This window comes from Astatotilapia calliptera, chromosome 20, assembly GCF_900246225.1.
Source record: "Astatotilapia calliptera chromosome 20, fAstCal1.2, whole genome shotgun sequence".
NCBI lineage: Eukaryota > Metazoa > Chordata > Actinopteri > Cichliformes > Cichlidae > Astatotilapia > Astatotilapia calliptera.
The window spans coordinates 24191926-24217774 of record NC_039321.1 but is presented as its reverse complement, the minus strand read 5'-3'; the positions used below and the strand labels follow the sequence as shown (position 1 = coordinate 24217774).

At 39.9% G+C, this 25849-nt stretch overlaps 1 protein-coding gene across 1 annotated transcript; it reads right to left on the bottom strand.

Annotated features, from left to right (window-relative positions):
* Nucleotides 1-6263: 6263 nt before the first annotated feature.
* On the bottom strand, nt 6264-25816 carry kif5aa (kinesin family member 5A, a). Its single transcript, XM_026154081.1, has 29 exons — nt 25178-25816; nt 22427-22514; nt 22263-22336; nt 21947-22051; nt 21703-21751; nt 21516-21571; nt 21338-21425; nt 18111-18235; nt 17851-17955; nt 16998-17146; nt 16165-16313; nt 15821-15999; nt 15535-15603; nt 15130-15336; nt 13704-13850; nt 13421-13609; nt 13107-13224; nt 12931-12992; nt 12173-12282; nt 11869-11970; nt 11677-11737; nt 11507-11578; nt 10874-10978; nt 10383-10599; nt 10116-10290; nt 9832-9911; nt 9624-9663; nt 9262-9347; nt 6264-8798 (listed from the first exon to the last, which is right to left on the bottom strand). Exons 1-28 carry the CDS (start codon nt 25304-25306, stop codon nt 9269-9271), a joined length of 3129 nt encoding a protein of 1042 aa, XP_026009866.1. The 5' UTR covers nt 25307-25816; the 3' UTR covers nt 6264-8798; nt 9262-9268.
* Nucleotides 25817-25849: the final 33 nt, after the last annotated feature.

The window sequence follows — 25849 nt, the reverse complement described above, 5'->3', positions numbered from 1 at the left end:
GTGAGGACTTTTTTTTCTTATTGTTTACATAGCAGCAGAACAACCAAACAAAAAAGCCAGCATGGCATAAGAAGCTGGAAAATTAAAGAAAATAATCAACAAAGGAAAATAAAAGCAATGAAAAGGGGAAAAGGGGGTTCATATTCTTCCTATTCTGTTATTAAATTTGTAATCTCCAAACTAAACAAGATCAGTGTACAGCCTTGACTTAGCTTTCCTGCTTGGCAACGTTTTAAGGACTTTACATCTAGTCATGCGGTACACGTCCCCCAACCTTGCTCTAATACTGACTTCCACATGATTCACATACTGTGCTGACTTTCACTGTTAAGTCACCAATGACACACAGCTGAGATGCAGATGGACACGTACCTGTTGTGCATTTTTCTGAAGCTTCACTTAAGAAACGCCTAATGGACTTGGTGCAGTCGTTTGTCATTAATGTCAAAATCAAAAGGAAAAATCATTTTCTTTCTTTGTTTCCTGCTTTCAGCAGAGCCTGCTAGTTTCCACCAAACAGCAGCTGATTACACACAAGAGGGGTACTGAGCTCGTCAAATACAGCATTTCTTTGTAAGACAGCACAGAAGTGTAAATTATACTAAAATATAGACAATGTAATTTATATAGCATCTGCGACTTCCCCAATAAGGAGCAACAAGTCAGAGTTTTGTAAAGTCATGTGCAAGTTACAGATGACTTTCTGGTCTGGGATCCTTAGAAGGAAAAAAGAACTAAAGGAAATCATTTAAAGCTTTATTTTGTATTCTTCTTGTTTTGTCTTATTGTTGATGTGTTTTCAGCTGCACAGGTTTGTATAGAAACAACCAGCTTTTCTTTAATTGTATATAACTGTGTGATTTCATCATGATTGTTGTTCAATTCTTTCTTATTATCAAATAACTTGTATAGAGGATTATTTTTATTTTATTTTAGTAATATGCCAAAATTTAATCAATGTTAATGCAACAACTGGGAGAAAAAACAATATGAGTGACATCACTATCAGATAAAACACACATTAACTCCCAGTGATGGTATCAAGATCTCTGTGTGATTCAAAAAACAAAATAAAAATTAAAAAACAGCTGTGAATTTAGGATATTCACCTTTTCAGATCATCAAACAAATTTTAATATTAGACAAAGATGACCCAAATAAATACAAACTGCATGCAAAATGCAGTTTTTAAATGATGATTTCATTTATTAAGGGGTCACATCAGAGGGTTTTAAGGCATGAACTGCCTTTTTAAGGCCATGCCAAAGCATCTCAGATTTCTGTCAGGACTTTGACTAGACCACTCTGAAATCTTCATTTCATTCTTTTTGAGTCCTTCACAGGTGGACTTGCTGCTGTGTTTGAGATCATTGTCCTGCACCAGAACCCAACTGTGCTTGAGCTTCAGGGGATAAACTAATGAGCAGGCCATCTACTGATCGGAAGGTTGGTGGTTCAATTCCTGGCTTCTCCTAGTCTGCATGGCAAATATCCTTGGGCAGGATACCAACCCCAAGTTGCTCTCTGATGCATCCATCCATGCAGTATGAATGTGTGTGTGAATATTAGTTAGAAAGCACTAAGAAAATGTGCTGGTGTAAATGGGTGAATGCACAAGTTGTGTAAAGCGCTTTGAGTACTCAGAAGAGGCTCTTGTCTCGTCAGTCCACAGAATTTTTTGCCAAAAGTCTTGAAAATCACCAAGATGTTTTGCGCAAAGGTGAGCCGAGCTTTTGTGTTTTTTTTGGGCAGCACTGGTTTTCTCCTTGCATCTCTTCCATGGATGCCATTTTTGCCCAGTCTCTTTATTCAATCATGAACTCTGACCTAAACTGAGACAATGAGGCCTACACTTCTGTAGAGTTTGTTCAGGGTTCTTTTGTGACCTCCTGAATGAGTCGTTGATGTGTTCCTGGAGTAATTTTGGTGTATCAGCTGGGAAGGGTCACCATTGTTCCAAGTTTTCTCCATTTGTAGATAATGGCTCTTCGCTGGAGTCCCAAAGCATTAGAAATGGCTTTATAAGGCTTTCCAGACTGACAGACATCAATAACTATTTTTGTCAGCTGTTCTTGAGTTTCTTTATATTGTGACATGGTGTGATGCTTTTGCTGGCCCAGGCTTGATTACTGCTTTTGTTGCAGTAATCAAGCCAGGATGTAGATTATGAAAATAAACTCTGCTTCCAAAAAAGAATCTGGTTAATCACAGTTAATTCGGAATTTAACAAGAGTGTAATTACTTTTTCACATTGGGCCAAGTTGCACAGTTTTTGTCCCCTCAAAAAATTAATAATTTAAAAACTGCATTGTGTATTTACTTGGGCTACATTGGTCTAATATTAAAACCTGTGACAAATATGCAAACAAACTAAATAACAAAGAAATAAGGAAGGGACAAATACTTTTTCACTGCACTGTAAAAACTGTGCAAGTTGAGCTCTGTATGCAATTGTAACTGCTGGTGGTCATCCTTGTAAAGACAAGGGAAATTTCCCATGCTCCTTTTTGACTAGGCCAGCACATACATAGATGTTTATAGGGTATAATTCATCTCACATACCCAAAGATCGGAAATAGCATAAAAACCTCAAAATATGGGTTAGTATATCTGGAAATACTTTTTTACTCTGGGTCCAGCACTCACTCAGGAGAAAAACCTCCAAAACCGAGATTTCTACAAGTCATCGCAATAATAAAGGACAATTTACAACCCCAAATATCTACTATATATCAAAAGTAAAAGCAAACAAGAGTGCATCACATTTCAAGCTTTTTTCTGCTTTCCTTGGAAGCACTTAAAGGGTAAATGCCACAGAGTGGTACAAAGACACACACAGAGATTAAACACATGAGACAGGTGACGCTGACCCAACACAAACAAACTGAAACCCTTGAGGTAGGAGCCAGGTGGTAAGTGCTAGCAGGGTGGCGGAGAACCTTGAAACAGGCCCGAGAACAGCATCTAGAGGTCAGTACAGGGAGTACACCTGCACTCGGAGGAGACAAACAAACCTCCACAGCAGCTGGTTAAACAACACACGAGCACTCAAAAACCTCCGGCCTCTTATTTATAACCTCGCCCACACAGCAAAGAAGAAGACCCCGAGCAGGGAAGACGCAGCCACGCAGACAGACAGTAACAGCTGGTTACAGGCCACAGCGTTCAGGTTGGAGTTGGAGTAACACTGAGAGAGCTGGTTAGTGGTTACTGAATGTTTAACCTATAACAGGCCTATTCCACAGCAGTGATTTTAATATGAAAAGTAGATAAACACACGTGTTACTAATGATGTTAATGAAGGTTTGCACTATTTTGGTACAAATCCCTGTACCTATAATATCACTGGTAACTACTATTTTATGTGAAAATGTATGCTGTGAAAAAGTTTTCCATCGAAAAATAATGATTAGCATCCACTGCAGATTTGCAGTTCAACAAAATAATGTTCTGAATGAAAGCAAAGATCTTCTGTGCGAATGATTGCGATTTAATTTAAATTAATTCTTTGTTCAGTTCTTTAGTTCAGTTCAGCTGGCTTACACCAGATGATAAACAAATGCAGGCTGATCCAAGTAACTGAAATATTTGGTATTGATAGTGAAAAATTTCATTGGGCCCCGTTTCATCATCTTTACGTTGCTTTGACGAGTGACAAAGATGATGAAAATGCAACAAATGCATTTATTAAAAATTTTAAAATAATGTGTATGTAAGAGTTCAGGCTTTTCACAAATCACTTCTTTAGTAACAAATCTGCCTAAACTTGAGTTGCAAAGGCTACTATCGAGTATCAGCCCTTTGAAGAGGAGTAGTCTTCTAAGATGCTAATTTTGATTCATGAGTGACACTCATCCTGTGTCTGTGTGTCATCACACCATCAGTTTTAAGCTTATGTAACTGCACCCCCAGAACAAACAGCTAGGGAGGTTATCAGTGCCTCCTGAGCTTCTGATTCAAAGAATTCAAAATAATAATAATAATAATAATAATAATAATAATAATAATAATAATAATAATAATAATAATAATAATTTGTTTAACACACTTCAGTCGGCTATATACTGATCTTGAAAGAAAGTATCGATCCTATTGCGCTAATATCGATCCATACCAAAGGCACTGTTGGTATCTATACTATCAATACTTGGATCGAGCGGTTCACCTCTAGTACTTAAGTATGTTCAAAAATAAGACGTAGCCTATGCATTTATGAGCAGTGCTTATAAGCTTAACCTGTTTCTGTGTGATTAAATTATATCCAATTATTGACTGAGCTCAAACTCAAACGTCTTCTTGGTGACCCTCGAAGAGCAACACACTGCACTCCATGCAAACATCTGCTTAGGTCAAATAAATCTTCAAACTATTTAGACGATTTTGGAATCAAAATTGTGATACGTGCAGATTTAGGTAAAGTCACCCAGACCTATAACGTAGAACATAGCTAACATTATGAATTTGAGCTCTGACTGTATCTGAAACTGAAGTTTTATTGCGCGTGTGAATGCTGCTCGCCAAAGGGTAAAATAGTATTTACTCAGCTTGACACCATCAGGCGAAAAGTCCATTAGTCACTACTGTGCTAACTTCAGAGTTCAACCAATTCATTTCATTGTGGCATTCTGTCTGCTTCTTCATTTTGAGATTAACTAAATTACTAACAGGATATATTAACCAGGCTATTAACCAGAGAAAAAAAATAACTTAACGAATGTGGTGCTTTGTACCTTGTGGGTCGGGGTCGCTCAGCTTGTCCAGCCTGCGGTGTTGAACCTGTGAGTTGTCTCTCTGTCGGTGTCTCTGCGTATCCTCCTGGAGGTGTGGAGGGTTCCTGCCGGTTCCTGTTGACCGGGTCAGTAGCGCACGGTCCTCCTGGTGCTTCAATCTCAACTGATCCACAGGGGAGCGAGAACACGCAGCGGGCACGCGCACAGGGTAGCTGGGAATGAGAAGTGGGAAGGAAAAAAAAGATTCTCTGCGCAGCACTTGTCCACAATGGCTGTGGATGGTTTTAGTCCTTATAAGGATAATCAATCGATGAAATTTAGAATTGATTTTATTTTTCATGCACACAAGCAGTCGTCAAAAAAGAGAAATGAAATGCAAAACAAGCATTTAATGAAATACCTTCAATTAACATGAGAATTTATCTTTTTATTTCACAAGGCGATTTATAGATCGTGTATAATACTAATCCCGATCTTTTCTCTCTCTCTCTCCCTTATCCCACTATGTGCTGTGGTAAGTCCCTTTCGTGATGTCATTTGAAAATTCATTTCCTCTTTAGGTCAGAGGTTGTAGAGGACCCAGCACGCATGCACACACCAACAGCAGCACTCCCCCCACAGTTTTGGTAAATGGCCTGCATTTGTATAGCGCTTTACTCAGTCCCTAAGGACCCCAAAGCGCTTTACACTACATTCAGTCATTCACCCATTAGTTTTCCCACTAAACGGTGAAAATATCACAAATGATAATAACAATAAAAAAAAACCTTTATTCCACAAACTGAAACAAGTAAAAAGCGCACTGAGTAATTGTTTACCATTGGATTTCCCAGATTAAAGTGCACTTTAATCTTATGTGATCTGGTGCAGATAAAAGTCACTTCACCATCAACTGAAGGTGTGTTATTATAAGGACATCTCTCTCTCTCTCTCTCTCTCTCTCTCTCTCTCTCTCTCTCTCTCTCTCTCTCTCACGCACCCCGCAGTACAGTCTGAAGATGCTTCACATGCCACTGCTGTTTACATCACTGCTTCCTTTCTCGTGGGAAAGATGAACAGCAGCTTATTATAGGAGTCCACAAAGGAAGTTTCTCTGCACAGTGAGCTTCCATCACTTGAACAGAATTTGACAAATGTGTGTGAAGCCGGGTTCATACGGAGAATATCATCTAAACGACAATACAGTCGTTAGCGAATTGATCTATACTGACTTTACCATGACTCCACTGAGCATGGTTTTGGTGTTAGAGGATATCAGTGCTTCTCCACTTTTTTCCAACTTCCAAACGTCATTTTCATATCATTGTTTTTGGCAGAGGATCCTTCCACAGTGACTTCATTTCCTCTTCAGGTCAGAAACAACTCAAAGTCACATCAACCCATCTCAGTTTTCACACAGAACAGTGAAAAAACAAGTTGCTTTTCATTCCCCTTTAAAGATCCGTTTCCATCCACTAGGTGGCGCCATTTTCGTCTGTCAGTGTGGGACTGCCTCACACGCTTCCCAAACCCAAATGACTCGCTCCGACACACTCCTTTCTACAAGTTTATTGAACTTTTTACTACAACACATACAATATAGCATAGTGATGAGTCGATATATACAGAGATGTTTGCCCGGTGATTCTTCACATATTCATGTTGACGCTACACTATAGGCATACAGAAATAAATAAAACAAACATTTGTCTGAACAAAGAGCGTGCGCATTTCTTTTGCATCTTACTATGTCATCTGCACGCTATTGTACTTACAGGATTAACAATATATAGCACATGTATTTAGATATGTTCAAATCAGATAACAGGTAACAATATAGTACACACTCCCCTCTAAATTCTGATTTATTACACTTAAAACATGATGTCCAATAGAGGGTCCACAGTAGGGTCTGACCAGGAGATTATTACATTTTGAATGTAATGTGTGAGAAAAGAGATGTTGTATGTACAATTCTGTTATGTTAGAGTAAGATTTATCTTTTAATCCCCTTCCTTTGCTTAGCTTTCACTAGGACAAACGGATCTGATTGTTTATCAGCAGTCATATAGTTTTAAGTCTAGGGTTAGGAGGAAGACAATGGGGCTGGACCACGGTAGCTATGATTGGGAATGTGAAGCCCTGAGATGTTGTTAATGCCGGTAAAAGCATCAGGCTGAGTGGTGCTGTCACGAATGATCACAAACATGAGAAAGATTAGGGATCGCATAAATGAGAACACTCCTGCTTGGATATTTTACATTGGGAATAAATCTGGTTATATTAAAAAAAAACAAAAAAACAAAACATAAATAAATTAAAATAAAATGTAGGATTAATTACCCTGTAAAGACACCAGATTCACTTTAATCCCTTTTATTCTGCTAAAAGCATAAAATCAAACTAACATTTTCAGTTTTTACTGGTTTTATTCAGCGATTCACCTTCATGCAAAAACATCCACTTGTCCGTTACACGCCAAAGCAACGCTGCTTTCTTCCATCCTGATTGGCTGGTCAGGATTTCTCACAGAAGACTAACAGCACAACCTGTCAAAGTGCTCCAGACTGGTGGCTGCTCAGCTGGAGACTCACCTGCAAAACCTCCCCAACCGCTGGATTTTTGAAACAAAAATGAACCACTAAATAGAATCCATGGATTTGCCAAATGTTGATATGTTTTCACATCACGTTTAGAGATCCGAATTCAAACAAGGCCTGTAGAACTTTAAATTAGAAGATGTAAACAGCATCTTAATCTAAATGATTTTTGCGAGCCCCTATTTTAGCCCAGCTCTGATCCTGTGACAAGATGGAGACAGAAAATGGGCATGAATGGAAGAGATAACGACAGCTCTGATCAGACATTTCAATCTACTTACAGGTGGGGTTTTCTAAAGTTGCAACTTTCTGTAGAAACTCTAAGATCCGTCCTCATTCTGCATTTGCAAGGATGATATCTTATCATAAAGTTATAAGTTTATATAATAAGCAGCTCTAGAGGTAGTAGTTACAAATGTTTGCAGAGAATGTGTGTGAGTTTGATCATGAGAAGTCAATTCATATTAAGGCTTGGTTAGAAGACTCATAAAGTTTGACGTGGGGAAGGGGCCACATTAAATGGAACGTGGGCATCATTATCCAGAATGAAAAAGTGCATCAAAAGACTCCAACCTCATTGTATCCAAGCATTTACAAAAGGATTTCTCACTACAGACGGTTTGATTGAGCTGGGTTTCCCCTCACGTATTTTTTCTCTACTCATCTCTTACCTTAAAAGAAAGGATCCAGGTATCATTTTTGCAATATAATGTGTTTAAAACACAATGACAACATCAAAAAAACGTCTTGGACTCAGATTTTGTTATCAAAAGATAACCTAAAGCTCTGAAACCACAATCAGGATTAATGGAAACCCGCTCTCTCTTTCTGACATCTGTCGAAGTCGATCAGACTTGACTCGCAGCATACCAGCTCCCCGAATGGACTCATGACACAGGCAAAGATTGGAAAGCTAACCCGCTAAGTGACATGCACGCAGTGTGTGAGTCTTCTGTTACAAGCTGGTGTTGCATACTATACTCTTATTTATGACAGAGAAAAAGGTCATGTCTGCCTACAGTATGTCATCCATATGATGCCCTTAAGAAGATGTGTGCAGGGAGTGGGGAAGGCTGTGCATTCACACAAACAGTTGCTGGTCAAAAACCTCTACTGGAGTATACGGCACTATTATTTACAACATGTGTGTACTAACTGATCAGATATGGGGTCAGCCCCGTTTCAGTTCAACCACCCCGAGAGGTGATCAGCATCAGTGGCATGTGTTGAAAAATTGATTGCCTGGGGGCGTTCCTTGATTAAAAATATCGGATTTAATCCTGATTGAACTGAAAAGGACCGGACCCCAAACCTGAGGGCAAGTGTTCACCATTGGAGCAGGAAAGGGCTTCAACTAATTAGAAGACTACAGGGCTACAGATCTTGGTTGTCATCATTATCGGTGATGCAGTGCAGGGTTGAGGGGGCCAGGCTGCATGCAAATGGGAGGGGGAGGGTCCGGTGGACGGGTACAGTGTTTGGTCATCTTCTGCAAAGAGACAGTAACAGGAAGTTAGAGTTCAGAGAAACAGAAGTCAATTCAAAGCTCTACTGATGATTAGGAACTAACTTTTAGGAATTTTTGCCATTAAAGCACATTTGTTGTGTTTGTTTGAACACATTAGATCAATATGATTATCATCTATTGTGCATCTGCAACCTATTATACAAACAGTAAAATAAACTTGTAGACTGATTTTCTCAGCTATGATACTCAGGTTTTACCCTATCTACAGTGGTGGACTAGTTAGGAAGCACGTGCAGTTGTAGCAAGGAGGCCATATGCTGACATTTCCTCCTTTTTCTAGGATTATTTTATCATAATCCCTCAAAAATACAGTATACTGATGAGGCTTTGAGTTATGACTGTTAAGGTAGGGGATTTGAGAATGAAGTGTCAGCGAGTGTCTGCAGAAAATTGTGTTTATGACTCAGTAGACTTTGTTAGTTACCAAGGTATTAACTTGCAGCAGTCTCCTGCTGAATCATGTAGTGCCTGTTTGAATCATCCACCTCGCTGCCACAGTGAACTTCACTCCTGTTAACGCAGATACACAAAAACAACACTGCATAACCAAATATATATCATCCTTATGTACCATTTATCACTCCAACTGGTTCATCCAACAATCCACAAAAATCCACATTAAGTTAATTTGTGATTCTGGCCCAGTGTAAAGCTGGGATGCACAGTAGCCATCCTGTACTCGATAAGAGGTTAAGAAAATGGATTGCACTCAAACTGCACACACAATTAAATAAAAATAAGTAAAGCAGCCAAACTAACAAGAGAAACTGCGACTGATGTCCTCACCTGTTATCATTAATGTCTCTGCCTTCACTGATGCTGTTACCTGTTGGAAACAAGACATAGTTTTATCAGTTTGTTTGCAGTAGCATAAAAAATAAGAAAAACTGAGCTGCTGACAATATTTGTATTGTGTTAAAGCACAACTACCAGAAGTGCCATAGTAGGTGCAGGCAAACACACACACACACACACACATTTAGATTGTACTTACCGTTGTCAATGTTGAGTGGGTAGGATTCCAGTATGTCCCCATTATATCTTCCTGCTCTGTAGCCCAGTGCTGTGGAAACTCTGTGGAAAACCCCACAGAAGAAACCATAGAGATGCACAATTATACATTTGGCCACACATTCAGCAGCAAACTTGAACAAAACAGGATGCTTCATTTTTAAGATCAATGCAGATTCTCAGTGACCTTAAAAATCAATCATAATAATGTGTGTTTACTATCTACTATCTGCCTGGAAAAGATGAAGAAAACTGATTTAAACCCACGTGTTGTTCTGGACAGAGTTGGGATTGCAGCTGACACTGGTGGACTGCTGTGGTGTCACGTTACTCTGGAAGAGGGCATTGCTGTAGGTGTTGGCGTGTTCAGTAGCACGGATGTAGGCGTAGAACGGGTTGGTGGGAGAGCAAACGGTCAGCTGTTTTGGTCTCACTGGCTTAGCTGTCGGGATGAAAAAACGATGTAAGACAGGGTACAGCTGCAAGGAAACTGGGTCACTGGGCTGCAGAATTAAGCATCAAGAAGTGCAGTACCGATCTGTGCTGCATGGGGACGCCTCATGGCATTCTTTGCCCTCATTGCATCTTTGATGCGGTCAACCTCCTGCTGGTAGCGACGGCGGTCCATCATGGCGCCCTCTTTGGCATCCCTCAGTGCAGTCTCCAGGGCCTTAACTCTCTCAGCAGTAGACCGAAGACGTTTCTCCAGCTTTGGAAGCTCACAGCGCAGATCTGCATTGTCACGAACCAGCTGGAGAGAATTTTCAGTCTGATTAATTCATTCACAAACTGTGCCTTTTGGACATAACACAGTTCTGTGTATTCAAAATCGCATTCTATGCTATATGCATTAAGTTTCTGTACAAGAATGTGCAGCTTGTGCAGGATTTTAATTATCTTCCAAAACTGCTTTGTGGCTAAGAATCAAACCACCACAACCGCAACTGAGATCTAATCCAAGCCCGTCTGCAGCGCAGGTTTGCATCAGTAAAACTTGTAACTGCTCTCATTTCTGGGTCATTCACCTGTTTGTGAACCTTTGTAAGCTGGTCCAAGTTATTCTCAAGAAAGGAAATCTTCTGCTTCTGGGTGCAAGACCCCCCGCTATCATCAGGTTCCATTTCGGAACTCTGCAGAGGAAAACAAAAAATGGAGGCAAAGGGTGAGATTTTATTTTGTCCCAAATGGCTGTAATACCTGCAGGGGTTAAGGCAGGCTGACAGAAGTTTTTCATTTAAATTTTAGTTAATCTACTGCTAAAAGAAGAGCTTAAAATTGGGTTTGAAGCTGTCTGATCTCAGCTCTCTGCAGGCCTTTTGTCCCAGCTGTTCTGCTTTTTTAAAAGCTTAAGAATTTTTTTTAATCAGTACAAACTTTAGTCGGAAAATTTACATGATCTGACCAAAAACATGAACAGTTCATTCCGTATGGCGACACCCAATATTGATTGTTTGACTAAATGCTTGTGTCTAGTTTTACCCAGAAAGGACATTTCTTCATGCAACATATCAAATATTGAAGGGGATTAGAGGGATTAAGGATGCTATTGTTTTTCCTACTCAGGTTCAGCAGGCAATATTAAGGTCACAGACCTCTTAAAACCCTCTTAGCGTGTTTTTAAAAAAAGAATTCCTTTCATTTATTACTCGATGCCTTACTTTTTTAACTCGCGACGTGAGGTCTTGAACGAACAGCTTGCGCAGGTTGTGGAGGGTCTGGAGTTCGCGGGCCTGGATGACAGACAGATGGAGAGGAGGTTAGATAGGTAGACATCTGTGGATGATGTGAAATATGAAGCAGAGAGGTAGTGATAGTCTGTTTTACTCACGACAGTCTCCTCCAGACCCTTCAAGTCCTGTTTGGTCTGCTCATGGCGCTCGTGCAGGAATCTGACAGAAAAAGCAGAAGCATCATTAAAGATAAGAATAAGTCTTATCTTTATCATAACAAATCATATTGATGTATTGTTTTGAGTGCACTTTATAGGAATCTGAGAACAAAATGACCCCTGAACACTTACGAGAGCTCCTCCAGGCGTTCGCTCTTGGTACTGTCCTGGCTCTTCAGGCGTTCGAAGTCAGCGCGGATCTGAGCCAGCTCCAGTTCCAGTTTGGAGTTACGACTGCATGCATGAGGTATAAAAACACAAACAAGAAAAAAAAACACATGTTCAGAGACAGCAAGACAAACAGGAAACAGCATTAAAATACTTCATCAATACACACCAAACTGAATTGTTTTAACTGTCATCTTTAACAGTGTTAGCATGTAAGGAATAAGAAATAAAAAACATGTATGTAAAACAAATAAAGAGGACTACAGACTCATTGAGATCATCAATAATCCTCTGCTTCTCATTGATCTCATCCCGCAGGCGGGCCAGCTGCTTGTGGTGGAGACCACGGTGGGACTCTCCCTGATGACGAGGAGCTTTCTGGAAAAGGAAAAACAAAAAAGGAAGAGCGCCTCTTTAAAGATGCTGACCTATAAAATCTCACACTTTCAAAAAGAATGTGTTAAAATCCTGCACACACTGTTTGTGTCATTCACACATGTTGTGTTAAACTGTGCCCTAAATATGGTTTAAATAAAAGACAGAAAGAAAGAAAGAAAGAAAGAAAGAAAGAAAGAAAGAAAGAAAGAAAGAAAGAAAGAAAGAAAGAAAGAAAGAAAGAAAGAAAGAAAGAAAGAAAGAAAGAAAGAAAGAAAGAAAGAAAGAAAGAAAGAAAGAAAGAAGGAAATGAGACCACTGACAAACAACATGTGTTATATTGTCATTATTGTGCTGCTGTCTTCAATTGGGACATCATTGCCCTTAACTAGATATGCTGATGATTAAGGACAAAAAGTAACACATCTGTTCTGAGAGTGCAATATTTACTTCAATCACCTTTGCATTAAAAACTGAAAATGAGCAAAAAGTCTCTGTTAAGCACAGTGAGCGCGGTCACCATAATAGATCCCACTAAAAGTCCCAAAATACCAGGTCAGACTGGAATAATACTTTGAATGTGTACTGGACCCAATGTCAGAAATGTACTCACTGCTCTGCATTAAATTCTTTTCTAAGGAGGCTTCTTACCTTCACATTTCCATCCTCAGTCTCACCCTTCTCTCCATCCTTCTCCTCAAGCAGGGAGTTATCTTATAGAAGCATAAAATAACAAATTCAACCAGTATGAGCAATTTCAGCAAAGGTTTTAGTCACATATTAATATTTTTACACCATGATTTTCTGTGTGTGTGTTTCTGTGTTACCCTGGTCTTGCAGCTTGGCCAGCTCCTCGCTCAGGGAGTCGTGGCTCTCCTCCAGCTGTCTCTTCTTCTGCTCCACACTCTGCATGTACTCTGTCAGAGAGCGGATCTTTGCCTCATGCTGTAAAAAGACAAGTGTCGCCCCACCCCAGGACATCAGAGACATAATAACTCAATCTCTGCTAACAAGAACAGATATCTTAGATATATTATTTTCTACATTCTGTCTGTTTCTTTTTATCTCACGCCCACATATGTTCTCATAAATCATCAATTTCATTCTATTTTGTGATGCCTCATCATAGCCTATCTCTTACCTGAGAGATAAGGAGCTGGCAGGAGGAAAGCTCCCTTCCAGTCTCTTCCATCTTGCGGTGGCACTCCAGCTGCATGTTCTCCAGCTGACGGCAACGCTTCACCATGCTCTTCACCTCCGACTTGATCTTGCTGATGTAGAGGCGGGCCACAGTGAACTCCTCCTCGATTGCACCACTGATCTCCACTGGCTAAGAGTGAAAATGAAAGCAATATTTTTTTGTTAACAAGAATTTCTCCATCGGTGCTTGATACTCTAAATGAAACCTCTGTGATCGTGCTCACCAGCTTTATCTCCCCATTACCCACGATGGAGCTGAACTCGCTGAGGTCCCTCATCAGCCCGTTGAGGACCTCAGCTATGCGTTTGCGCTGCTGACCGCTCACCTCCTGCATACGAGACAGCTCTGCCTCCAGCTCCATCAGACTGGCCTGTAAAATAAAAGAAGGTGAGCACCTAAGGAGAACTAAAGCCTTTTAATTGCATCTGGACCTTCATTAAAAATACACAAATGAAAAATCAGCAGACTGGCTGAAAAACTTTGGGAGAAAGTCAAGATTAAGATTAAGATTTACTGTAGGAGAGGAATACTAATGAGTCATACTCAAGACCACAGAGCTCTAAACTTATCGTATTGCTGTGGTGCCGCCTACCGTTTAGTGTGAGATATATTAAGGTCCATAAATACTTGGATAATGACTCAATGTTATTATGATCAGGATGTGATTGAAGTGCAGGCTTTCAGCTTAAATTTACCTAGTTCAACAAAAGCATTGCGTTTACTTTTTAGGAATTACAGCCATTTTTATCCAGTCCCCCACTTTCAGAGGCTCAGAAGTAATTGGACAAACTAAAATCATTTTAAACCAAAGCATTGTTTTTAATAATTGGATGAAAATCATTTCCAGCCAATCACCAAATGCTGTGTTTCCTTCCTTGAGATGCTCTGTCAGGTCTTTACTGCAGCTTCACCTTCAGCTGCTGCTTCGGGTCATTATCCATTTGTATTGTGAAAGGCTGTCCAATCACCAGAGAGTATAGGCCTGTAGATTTTTGGATTCATTCTGCTACAGATATCAGCAGTCACATGATCAATAAACACTAGCGACCTGGTTCCACTGGCAGTCATAGCATTGGCCTCAGAGAGAATATGATGTGGCCTGAATCACAAGTTTGTTTCTCTCCTTCATACTTTAACTGATGGTTAATTTCATGGGTTTTCAGCCTAATTATGGCCTTCTTTACTTGCACTAAAAGCTCTCGGGACCTCGTATTGAGAGTTCCAGTGAAAAGCTATAAAATGTAATTCAACACTTGGAATCAGCGCCATATATTTAATCAGAAAAGTGAATAATGAGGGACTAGGCTTTGAAAAGGGGGTACTGTTAGTTTTTTTAAACTCTTGGCATTGAAGTTGAAAGTCTGCACTTTAGTGCCAACTAGGTTATTTAATTTTACATCTACTATGGTGATGTACAGAGAATAATTACAAAAATTATTTCACTGTTCAAAATCTTTTAGATTTAGAAATCAAACCATTTTTGACTCCTATACAACTGCAGTGTTTTCCCCTCACAGTGCTGCTACAACAGGTGCTTGTCTCTGCAGTGCAATGAGGAAGCAAGCGGATCCTTCTGGTCCACCTCCTGTCTCTGAATTCAGACACCGTTCTGTTTGTCTCAGTAAATCTGTCGCACTCCAAACATTTACCATTTTCTGGGACAGTTGCTCAGCCAGCAGCTGGTTTTGCAGCCCCTTCTCCTCCACTTCCTGGCTCTTCTGGTCATAGTTGATGGCTAGTTCCTCCAGAGCTTGCAGCACCTCCTTCACCTCAGCCTTGGCGCAGTCGCTCTCCACCTGCAGCCTGCCGAGTTCAGCCTGGACTTTGTCCCCATCACCCCTGGATGAGGCCAGAAGCTGAAGAATGGGAGGTAATAAAAAGAATGGGAGATAACAAGGAAGATAGAGGCAAATGTGGGCATTAAGGTAAGATCTTAGAAAGAAAACAAGCTGCTTAAAGCTTAAATTTTAGAATTAACAAGTATCCTCACACTCACAGCATGCGCACTCATACAGTGTGGATATGTTTGTGTGACTGAGTTTGTGTGATCTCACCTCATCCTGGTCCAGCATCTGCTGCTTCAGTTTCTCCACCAGCTGGCACTGAAGGTTGATCTCATCATCCTGCACACACATGATGGTATCATAAACACAAAAAGTCCATACTCTGTCACTTGGATGTCTCCAATATATAAATCAATAATTAAACATTAAATGGAAGTGAACAGGACCCCGAAAACATTTTGTTTCAATTATAAAATGTACACCATTGTTTTTACCATGCAGGTAGTAACAACAAGCAACAGAATGAAGGCACTGTGTGAGGAATGTATGCAAGAACCTTATCATCCAGCTGCTTATACAGCTTGCGTATCTCCTCCTCATACTTCTGCCGCTCCTCCTCAGAAATGCGAACCACAATGGAGGAGGTGTCATTGTCCAAAATGGGACGCTCCTCCACAGACTCGATACGGGTCACTATTTCCGATGTAGTCCTCTCAGTCTCGGGCACATCTTCTCCTAAATGGTAGGAAAAAGTGAACAAAGAAGACACATTACAATGTTGCACTTTAGTTTGTAATGTCAGCACAGAAGAGTTGGAGGTACGCAGCCTTGAAGTCCCCACCCCACACACACACCCCCACACCCCACCCGTGACCCACCAACACCTATATTTGTTCTAACCGTTTCTCCAGCGGTTGAGCTCCGACTCGAGCTTCTGAATGGTCTCCTTCAGGGTCTTGTTCTTCTCCTTCTCCTTCTCATATTTCCTCTTCCACTGCTCTGCTGTCAGCTCCAGGTTGATTGAGGCGGTGTTCCTGATGGTCTTGGCACTGTGAGAAAGAAAGGGCTGATTATGTTATGTTCAACAGTCCTACTGAGTCCAAAAACTGTCCAAAAACTCAGCTTTACCGTTGTAATATGACCCCAAGGTAACATGAAACTTAACAGTCACAAAAAGCAAATAATGCTTCACATTTTTTTAAAATATCAGGTAATAATTTGGTCTTCAGATCCTTCCTTGGCTTTGTGGAATAAAAACAAATGTACAAGAGCCACATCAGTAGGTATCTGAGACTGTATTGTTTTTTTAGGTCATGCTCAAAATAGTTTGTTGCCCTGATTTTAAAGGATAATCTTCCCTGCTGAAAAATGTGACAACACATAAACACAGTATAAACACATAGTTTACCTGCTATTTTAGGAGTTAAATCATCATATTTACCTGTTATTTTATCTGTCCCTCTACTCCTTGCTGAACCTGAGATTGGACTATTTAACTATCATGTGTAAATCTACATTTGAAGTCAAGCATGAATATCATATCAAGTAGGTTAAGATAAAAACATGTTGCTGAAATCATGTTTTCCAGCGCTGCTTTTGAAGGGTTAATGTTGTATAACTACACTACTTCATGCTAAAAAATATGTCTGCATGTGAAGAAGCAAAACACATTTTAGTGGTTTAGAAATAAACATCTAACATGACGTGTGATTTAAATCCACAGAGGCATCTACCGTTGTCCAAACATCAGAGTTGACTTGGTCTCAGTATCGTTGTAGCTGGAGGGAGAGCAGCAGATGAACATGGTGGTGCGACAGTTACCGCCGAGGGAGTCCTGCAGGATGCGGGTCATTTTGCTGTCACGGTACGGCACGTGAGTTTTCTACAGGACAGAGTAGGGATGATGAGAAAGGGTGATTAGAAGAAAAGAGAAAAAGATCAAGAGAAAACCGAGCAACATAAAGCAAAGGAACTGCCAGAACACTGCTTCATTTACTTTTGTTTCTTGATTTAATTTTAATCGTGCAAAAATTCATCAGCATAAATTCAGCAAACATTGCCCCTCAGCTTTTGGATTCTTAACCAGGACTGGAACTGCTTTTTAACGTGCCAGATTGGTTGTGCCATATCCAACTACTCTGAAAATTAGCAGGCATAGTTTTGGCATTTCATGGCCAAATCTGGTGAGCTGGCAGGAATGAAAGAGAAAAATCATGAGTGTGGGTACTGAGCAGGTCAACAGGCAGACAGTTGGTGTCCATGTGTGTTAGAAATGAGGTAAACAAAACACTTTATAATGTAGAGAGTGAATTACACATGTTTCAGTTTATTTAAAGTCACTAAATTCTAGAATAAAAATAAGGTTCACTGGTGGAAAACCTAATTATTCTTCTCTGTATTTAAATTTCAGTTTAATTTACTCCTTAAATATAAATCGTTCTTCTATGTTCCTAAAAAAGTTTAACATCGAAGTCAAAGGAGCAGGAGCCCAGCTTAAAAATACAAATCCTTTACTGTAAATCACAAACTGTTATTTTTGAGGCACACCGTCCCATGGAGATAGTGGAAAGAGTGAAAGTAGCTCACCGTGCCCTCAGCCAAGGCAGAGATGACATTTCCGAGAGCCGAGAGAGACTTGTTGATGTTTTTAGCCTCATCCAGGACGGCACCTGCAGCTCCGGTCTTACTGACCTGGATTAAAGAAAAACAGGGAGCGAATGAAATCAAAGAACGGAGAATGTGATGGAAAAACAGGCTTACTCATTACCTAAAACTGCAATGTAAACAAAGAATAATGTAAAATAATCACACAATAGTCATTACAAGCATTTACAAGTCTTTCATACCTTCTCACTGCCAGCCAGATCCACCAGGTACAGTTTTCCACACAGCTTCTGCTCCGTCTCCACGTGCTCCTGCTTGATGTTGATCAGGAAGATGCTGTGGCTACGAGAGCTGTGCTCATTCATGTCTACACAAACAACGACATAATACTTTAATACGAATACGAATAATACTTTTGTGTTTTACACGATGGCTACTATGATATAAACCCCATTTTAGACAACTGAGTGCCACTAAAGTCACCGCAAAGGAACCCATCAGTAACACTGCAGGACTAAGAATGAACAGTTATTTAAAAACTACCTTGTCAAAACCAAGCATGACCCAGAACCCAAGCTCATCACTGACTGCTGAGTCAAGAATTTGTTGGTGATAATTAATATAGCCCGAATTTACAAACAATGGGCAAAAAAGTTCTGGTAATTTTGTATACTGTATACTGAATTTGTATATTGTCTTCTCAGGCTGACTTCGCTTCAGGCACTTCAATGCATTTCATTCTCTAGGGCTCATCTCTTTATTTTTTAAATAACCAATCAATAAAGAGTAATTCAGGGGTGGATCTTAAATCTTTCACATTTTGTCAACCAGACCAGCCATCACTGCAGGACAGTGGTATCAGCATTTCACAGAGAACAGGCATCAAACAGCATTGATCTAAAAGCTTCTCGCCTCTCAGACGGAGTTCAGATTTCTCTGCAGATGATATCTGAGGGCATGAGCTCAGCGCAGTGCTGAGTGTCGGCCCATCCAACTGTTATCAGCACACCGTTCTGCAGCACAGTGAGTCAGCAGCCATCGACAGGAAGCAGACAACACTGTGGTGCTCAGCATCACAGGCTATAGTAAGTCCTGTCCACTGCTGTTTCCACCCAGGCTGTTTTACAGGACAAATTGGTATAAATGATCATTTTTACCCTTTAAGACTAGTGGACACACTATATTTTGCTATGACTGATGTCTACATTCTTTTCATTTAAAGTGCCTCATAAGGAAATTTGCTGATTATCTCTCCCTCAAACAACCAATAATAAACAACAATAGAAAGTCCACACACTATTTTAACTTGTACTATGTACTGCTGTTATTAAGCTGCTTGAGGATGCTACATAGATAAGATTTAAAAAATGAGGAAAAAAGAAGTTTTTGTCACTTTTTGTTTGAGTGGAGGAACTCTTCTGACAGAGCGCAAGCTGCAGGTCAGTGGAAAGTGTGTGTGTCGGGTCAGACAGTGTTTTATTAGCCTGTCTGCTAAGAGACTGCTCACAGATCAGCTCAAAGGATGGATGACTGAAGCCGTCGATACTATGGAAAAAGCAAGAAACTAGCTTTTTGACATGTACTCCCTGTTTTTATATTGGCAGCTTAAAATGATTTAAACCGTTTGAATGGAGAGACTTTGCATTTTGAAACAAAGGATGAGAAAAGGCTTATAGAGCAGGGCAGCACAACTTTTTGTTCTGCATCAGACTATTGATTTGTTTTTTCATGGAGGTTTTTAAGTCCATTTGCTACATTATCACCCCAACAAACAGCCTTCAGCTTTATTGACTTTCCAGAAGCTTTGGACGTCTCAGAGCTCTATAAAGTGGCCCAAGATGCTTACCTCTGTATTAGCATTGAAAATGAGTGAATTAGATTTCTGGAATATTTTACCATGTTTGCAATCTGTGATAACTGCATACACAGACCTCTTATATTACTGTTTTTACAGGAATTATCATTTAACTGAATTTTTTCAGTTAGATGATAGAAAGTCTGTTTTTTTTTTACCCTTTTTTTCATTTGTTTTATCACATGGCATATTTAATTTATTTTATGATGAATGGGACTTTTTACTCTGACCTATTTTCATATTCTTGCTACACTACCTACATGCTGAGATCATCAGATTACTATTTAAAAGAAGGCTGACTGCAGTTAATTAAAGGCACACACTAGGAAGGAGGAATGTTAAAAAAAGACAGAACAGCAGATTAAAATGTGAACGAATTTGTATTCTTCCACATCACTAGATAAAGTGTTTTTGACCAGAGTACAGCTCAATTAACTTTATAATATCGGTTTAACTGATATTCTCTGTTTTAAAAAAAAAAAAGCACTAAGATTGGAAAAATGTTGGCAAATGTTCTCCTGAAAAGTTGGAAATGATCACTTCTAAACTTCAAGTATTCCATTTTAACAAGACAAGATGGCTGCTTTTTTAGTCCACGCTGTCTCCCAGATTTTTTCACATTTACAGCAAACTAATGGATCAACATACAAAGGTACTGCTTTATTTCTGAACTACAGACGATCTGCAGTAGGTGGTAGCTTAAAAATCCATTTCAATCACTTTGCAGAAAAGCCCATTTTCAAAAGATTTCACAGAAAGACTTTGTGTGTACTAACACACACACACACACACACACACACACACACACACACACTGAGGCACGAAATGCATTAACTCTGAATGGCGGAGATCTGTGCAGGCTGAGATTTATAAGTGTGAAGCAGTGCTGATGTTTTTTGTTTGACACAGAATCCCAAAGCAGATCTGACCTCATTCTTTTTTTTTAGTCTGCAGTGGAGTTCAGCTCTGAGTCAGCACACAACCCACAGAAAAGCAAAACACACACACACACACACACACACACAAACACACACACAGTTGTGATTTTTTGGAGCGATATTTATCAGCAGGGTTTCTTTATTATTGTAATATTGCTCGGTAAAAATCTATACTGCTAAATATTTAAGACATACTTACAATCCTGCAGAAAACCAATTCAATTTACAGGAGGAGCAAAGTGCAGCAGCTCCTGATGCTTGTTATGACTTTATTAAAATAAATTTTTTCTTTCCCAATTTGTTATTGTCATACAAACCACTTCATCTCTCACAATTGCATCACATTATGAAATGCATATAACAGAACCTCATTTCTGCGAAAATGAGTGAGGCTTTTTGTGATAATGCACAATAACATGCTGATTACATAACACATTAACAGGCCACATGAACTCAGCTGCCATCTCATGCATCACTAACAAGTCCTGAGAGCTAATATTAGCAACAGTGAGAAACTAGAACTGGTATTCTGGTACGGAGCAGTAAGAAATCAGAAACGTTACAGAGTAAACATTCAGATTTGTCTTTTTGTTACAGTATTATATATAAAAATTATGGGGGGAAAACATCAGTCAGGACTGTACTACTCATCTGTAACGCAAAGATAAAGACTCACTAGTCACAGCAACGTGGCGGTTATTTTTGCCCTCATCAATCACATCCATAACTTCATCAGGGCTTGAAACGAAGCGCTCAGTGCATCCCTAAGGACAGGAGAGGAGAGGAATAGGAGACAAGCATATTATCATTTACCTGATGCAGCCCATGAACAGATATTCAGGTAGGACACCTACCTTCACATATGGCACCCTGTTCTTATCCTCATGAACAGACAGGTTGGTCTTTGTCACTAAAAAGTAAATAAAGGAAAATCAATGACTTTTTTGGAGGATCTTTTAGAGCAAACAAAAAATGCTGCACTGGTTAATCACAGTGGTAAATCAAAATAAATTGACGTGAGTTATTTATTCTAATACTAACCGTCCAGGAGATCACGGATTTTATCCATATAGATCTCAAAGTAGGAAACCTGTTGGAGAAGAAAAAAAAGTTTCCTCATATGGGAAAAAAAAACCTTTAAGTGAATTATTGTTTGAAGAGGGTTTTCACCCTGCAGAAAATCACTTATTAAAAGAAGGCATGTCCAAACAAAGCATAGCACAGTGAAACAAAAACATAAACATAATACAAGATAAGACATCAACGCATGTAACAAATGTGACACCTTGATGTGGAATTCAAGGTTTTCATCCATGGCAAAGATGTGATTGAAAATGTCCTCGGCGATGCGAGGAATGATACCCATCTGGTGAGGGTCGTGCAGCTTGCCCTGCAACAGGAAATTGTGCATGTAATTACATGTGAGACACAGCCACACAGTAAATTCTAGTTTGATATATTTCCTTCATTATAATAATGCCTTTAAATTTCCATAAATTCTCTGGTAAATCACCATCCATAAGAGGGAAAATGGGTATGTAACAAAGAATCAGCATAATAGCCCAATGCTCAAAAAAAATGAACATTAAAAGAAAATTTACCTCCATAGTGTGAGTCTTCCCGGAGGAGGTTTGTCCATATGCGAAGATAGTGCCATTGTATCCACACAGCACATCTATAAGCAAGAAAAAACAAGAAAATGAGGTTACGCAACATGCGTTCACTAATTTGAAGAATTGTAATTTATTTAGCAGCTCATCCATACCTTTCACGATCTGCTTGGCACAGGTGTTGTAGACTTGCTCCTGGGTGGTGTTGGTTGGAAACACCCGATCAAACGCATAGGACTTTCCCTGCATAGACAAGGAACAAGAACAAACAGATCATAAAATCCTACTGAAGTACAACTAATGGTTCAAATGAATGCATCCTTTGTTCCCGACCAAGCATTAAGGAAGAATGATGGTGCATTAAAACATCAAAACTTTAATAAGAGTTGCTTTTTCCATGACATTATCCATACTATAACTGGGCCACATCTGTGAAGGAATGTTCTAAAGTACTCACGTACAAATTAGATAACAGAGTCACCGAGTGCTGAGGTGCATAGTGCTTAAAAGTCTCTAACACTCTGGAGGTTTGGAGCAGTTACTAAGTCATTAATATCAGCACAAAACTGTGTGCCAGGAGCTTCGTGGGTTTCCATTGGCCGATCAGGTCCTGTAGGTGTACGTGTGTAAATCAAAGGTGAAACAGAGTCTGAAATGCAATTGTGTAAAAATGCCTCTTGGTGGATGTAAAATAGTCAGAGACATATTTCATCCTTGATGTAGCATCTTCATATTACTGGCTGGGCGTACTGAAATGCTTCATTTCTAGCATCATGCTGTATATTGTACTACATACGAAAACTAAAATGTAAATATGAAAACTTCTAAGTGGGTTAAGTACTAAATTAATTCTTGGTTGGATACAGCAAATTTCTTAACAGCTGACGATTACAGTTGACAGTTTAATGTTTGAACAGACCAAGGCTAGCTGTTTCGCCTCCAGCCTCAGCATCGACCTGCTAAATGGAACAAAACTCTAGTTAATAATTCCAGTTTAATTGCTGAAAGTGATAAATGCTCAGAGTTTGCTGCCCGGTAACAGAGATTCATCACACTCTGAAACAGAAAACAGGAGCATATCTTATGGCTTATTATAAAGGTATTAAATAAATGCAAGCATAAAATCTAATGATGAACAGGTAGCTGGACACAATGTAAAAAAACAAGGGACAAAAATCATCCAAATGAAGCTCATATCCTGTTTATACAAGTCTAAAATTGAGTCTGTATTTTGTATTTTTTAAATGTTGTCCTCATGATAGATCGGTTCCTCCTAAAATCCACAGTCACTGTGTGAGACACTGACGAGTGACTCAGCCCAGACAGGCACGGCTGCAGAAACCAGGCTAATAAAACCCTGAATGTCACCATCCCATCTGAGGCAGAGTCCACAAAGCAACGCAGAATGATGCTGCCAGAATATGAGCCGTAGAAAATGTCATTAACAAATTGACTCATCTGCAGACCACCCCCACGCCAGCATGATTGAACAGAGAGACAATTCAGTCCCGGGATGAGGGAGGTTGGGAGGGATGAAGGAGGCACACAAAGAGGCATAAAAATGGAGATGGGAGGACAAATGGAGATGAGCATTGAGACAGTAACGACAAAAGACTGAGAGAAAAACACCAAAGCGGGATGAGATAGTTGATAAAGCCAGAATGGGAGGCACAAAAAAAGGTGCAGCCAGAAAGGAGATAAAGCAGGTCAGTCAGAGATGCCTGAGCTCACTGAATGATTATTGATCATCTCTATGGGCAATTAGAGGGATCAGTTTCTGGCTCTACTGCATCATGCTGAGGGGAGAGAGGAAGGTCAGGATGAGATATTTCCATTACTGGTAGACATGATTTCAACATGATTCCTCCCTCTGCATATTAGATACGTCATTTGTACTTTAATTAAAATACTAAAACTACATAAATACATTGAAAAAGCACAAATATTTCTTTGAAGTCAGCGTCTCGTATACTGAATATGGCAGACAGTTAACTTTCTAGTTTCCAGTGGTTTCTTTAAACTATGTAATTTTCATTAGACATTCAAGCAGTGTTGTTGCAGGCACAAGGCATAAGATGACATTGTTGGATATAAAAAATAATTTTAGGACATATTTTTTGTTTGTTTAACCTCAATAAAAAAAAATTGAAAACAGCAAATGAGAGATATGCGGCTTGTTCAGGTTTGGTTCCACCCAACAACCCTTCATCTGTCTTCTAAGCTGAAACATCTACTGCTTCGAGCATCTGCTGAGTAATAAACACAACAGAAATTAATTCAGTCTTGTGTTTTGCATATAAACAGGCCACGTTTTCTACTTCAGCACAGCAAAAGAAAAAAAAGATAAAAAATAAGAATAGAAACATTTTAAATCAATAAATAAAATGAAAAGCAAAGATGATTCTGGGCAATACTTTACATTTATTTCCCATTTATATACAGGTAACAGTTTAACAATTAAGGGCTCTTATATCTCCCATGCAGGAAAATAACTACCGGTATATAGGAAAATAACTAAAATGTGTATGTCATATACAGTTTGGAACATGTCATATAACCATCTATGCCTCTTTATAAATGTACCATAAAATGTTTAATGATGGTAAACTAAAGTAAGCATGATGATGGGCCTGATGTGTGTCATTCATAAGCTGCACGGTGCAGTCCTCAGTCAGCTGATGTAGGAGGCCAGAGTGCGCATTTAATCAATATTAGCTACATAAAAGCCATGTGTACTTGTTATGCTAGGTGAAAAGACAATTTAAGGGTAAAAAAGGAGGGGGGTCCCCGTTCCTCCCCTGAATATTGTGTTTTCCTGCTGATCTACAACCCAAACAGATGGGCCGGGCTGATGATTTATTGATGGAGGGCCTTCCTGCACAACAAAGCGGCTTCTTTTTACTCACCCCGACGACGACGGTGTCATCTCCTTGGAATTTGGGTAGGAACTGGTCCCCACGTAAAATCTCCGACTGATTTAGAGGACGAAAGCGACACAGCACTTTTATGTTGCATTCCGCTGGGGCATCGGCCATTGCGCAGATTCAAGGTGGAGGATGCTGCTTTCTGCTGAGAGGAAAGATGCTGCTGACGCTGGAGGCGATTAGATCTTGGGCCTGATCTGTGCGTCTGAATAAGCTCTGAGTGATGCGCGCAGGATCCGGTCCTTTTATATCGAGGCGGCTCTGAGGATGGCGGATAGGTCGGCCTGTTTCTTACCCTCAGAGAGACGATAATAAATTTATGCGCAGCTGGACGGGTTTTCGTGTCGCAGTGAGGCGGCCAAGCTAAATTGGATGTCAAGGCGCAAAACAACCCCCTACATCATTAAAACAATGAGCTCTGAAGCGAATCGATTGCCCCTGCTTGTTTGTTTCTCGCTCGTCGGTTCCTTTTGTGTTGTTTCGTCCTTTCCCGTGCAGGGGCGGCGGTGGGTGTGCGTCTGGCCGGTTGAAGGTGAGATGCTGCTGGAAGGGCAGTGAGGTAAAGCTGCTGCTTGATCGCCCTCCTTTGGTCGCCACAGCGCCTCCTATCTGTAATCCGAGGAAGGGCGTGGTCTGCATCCGCCTCTTTAAAGT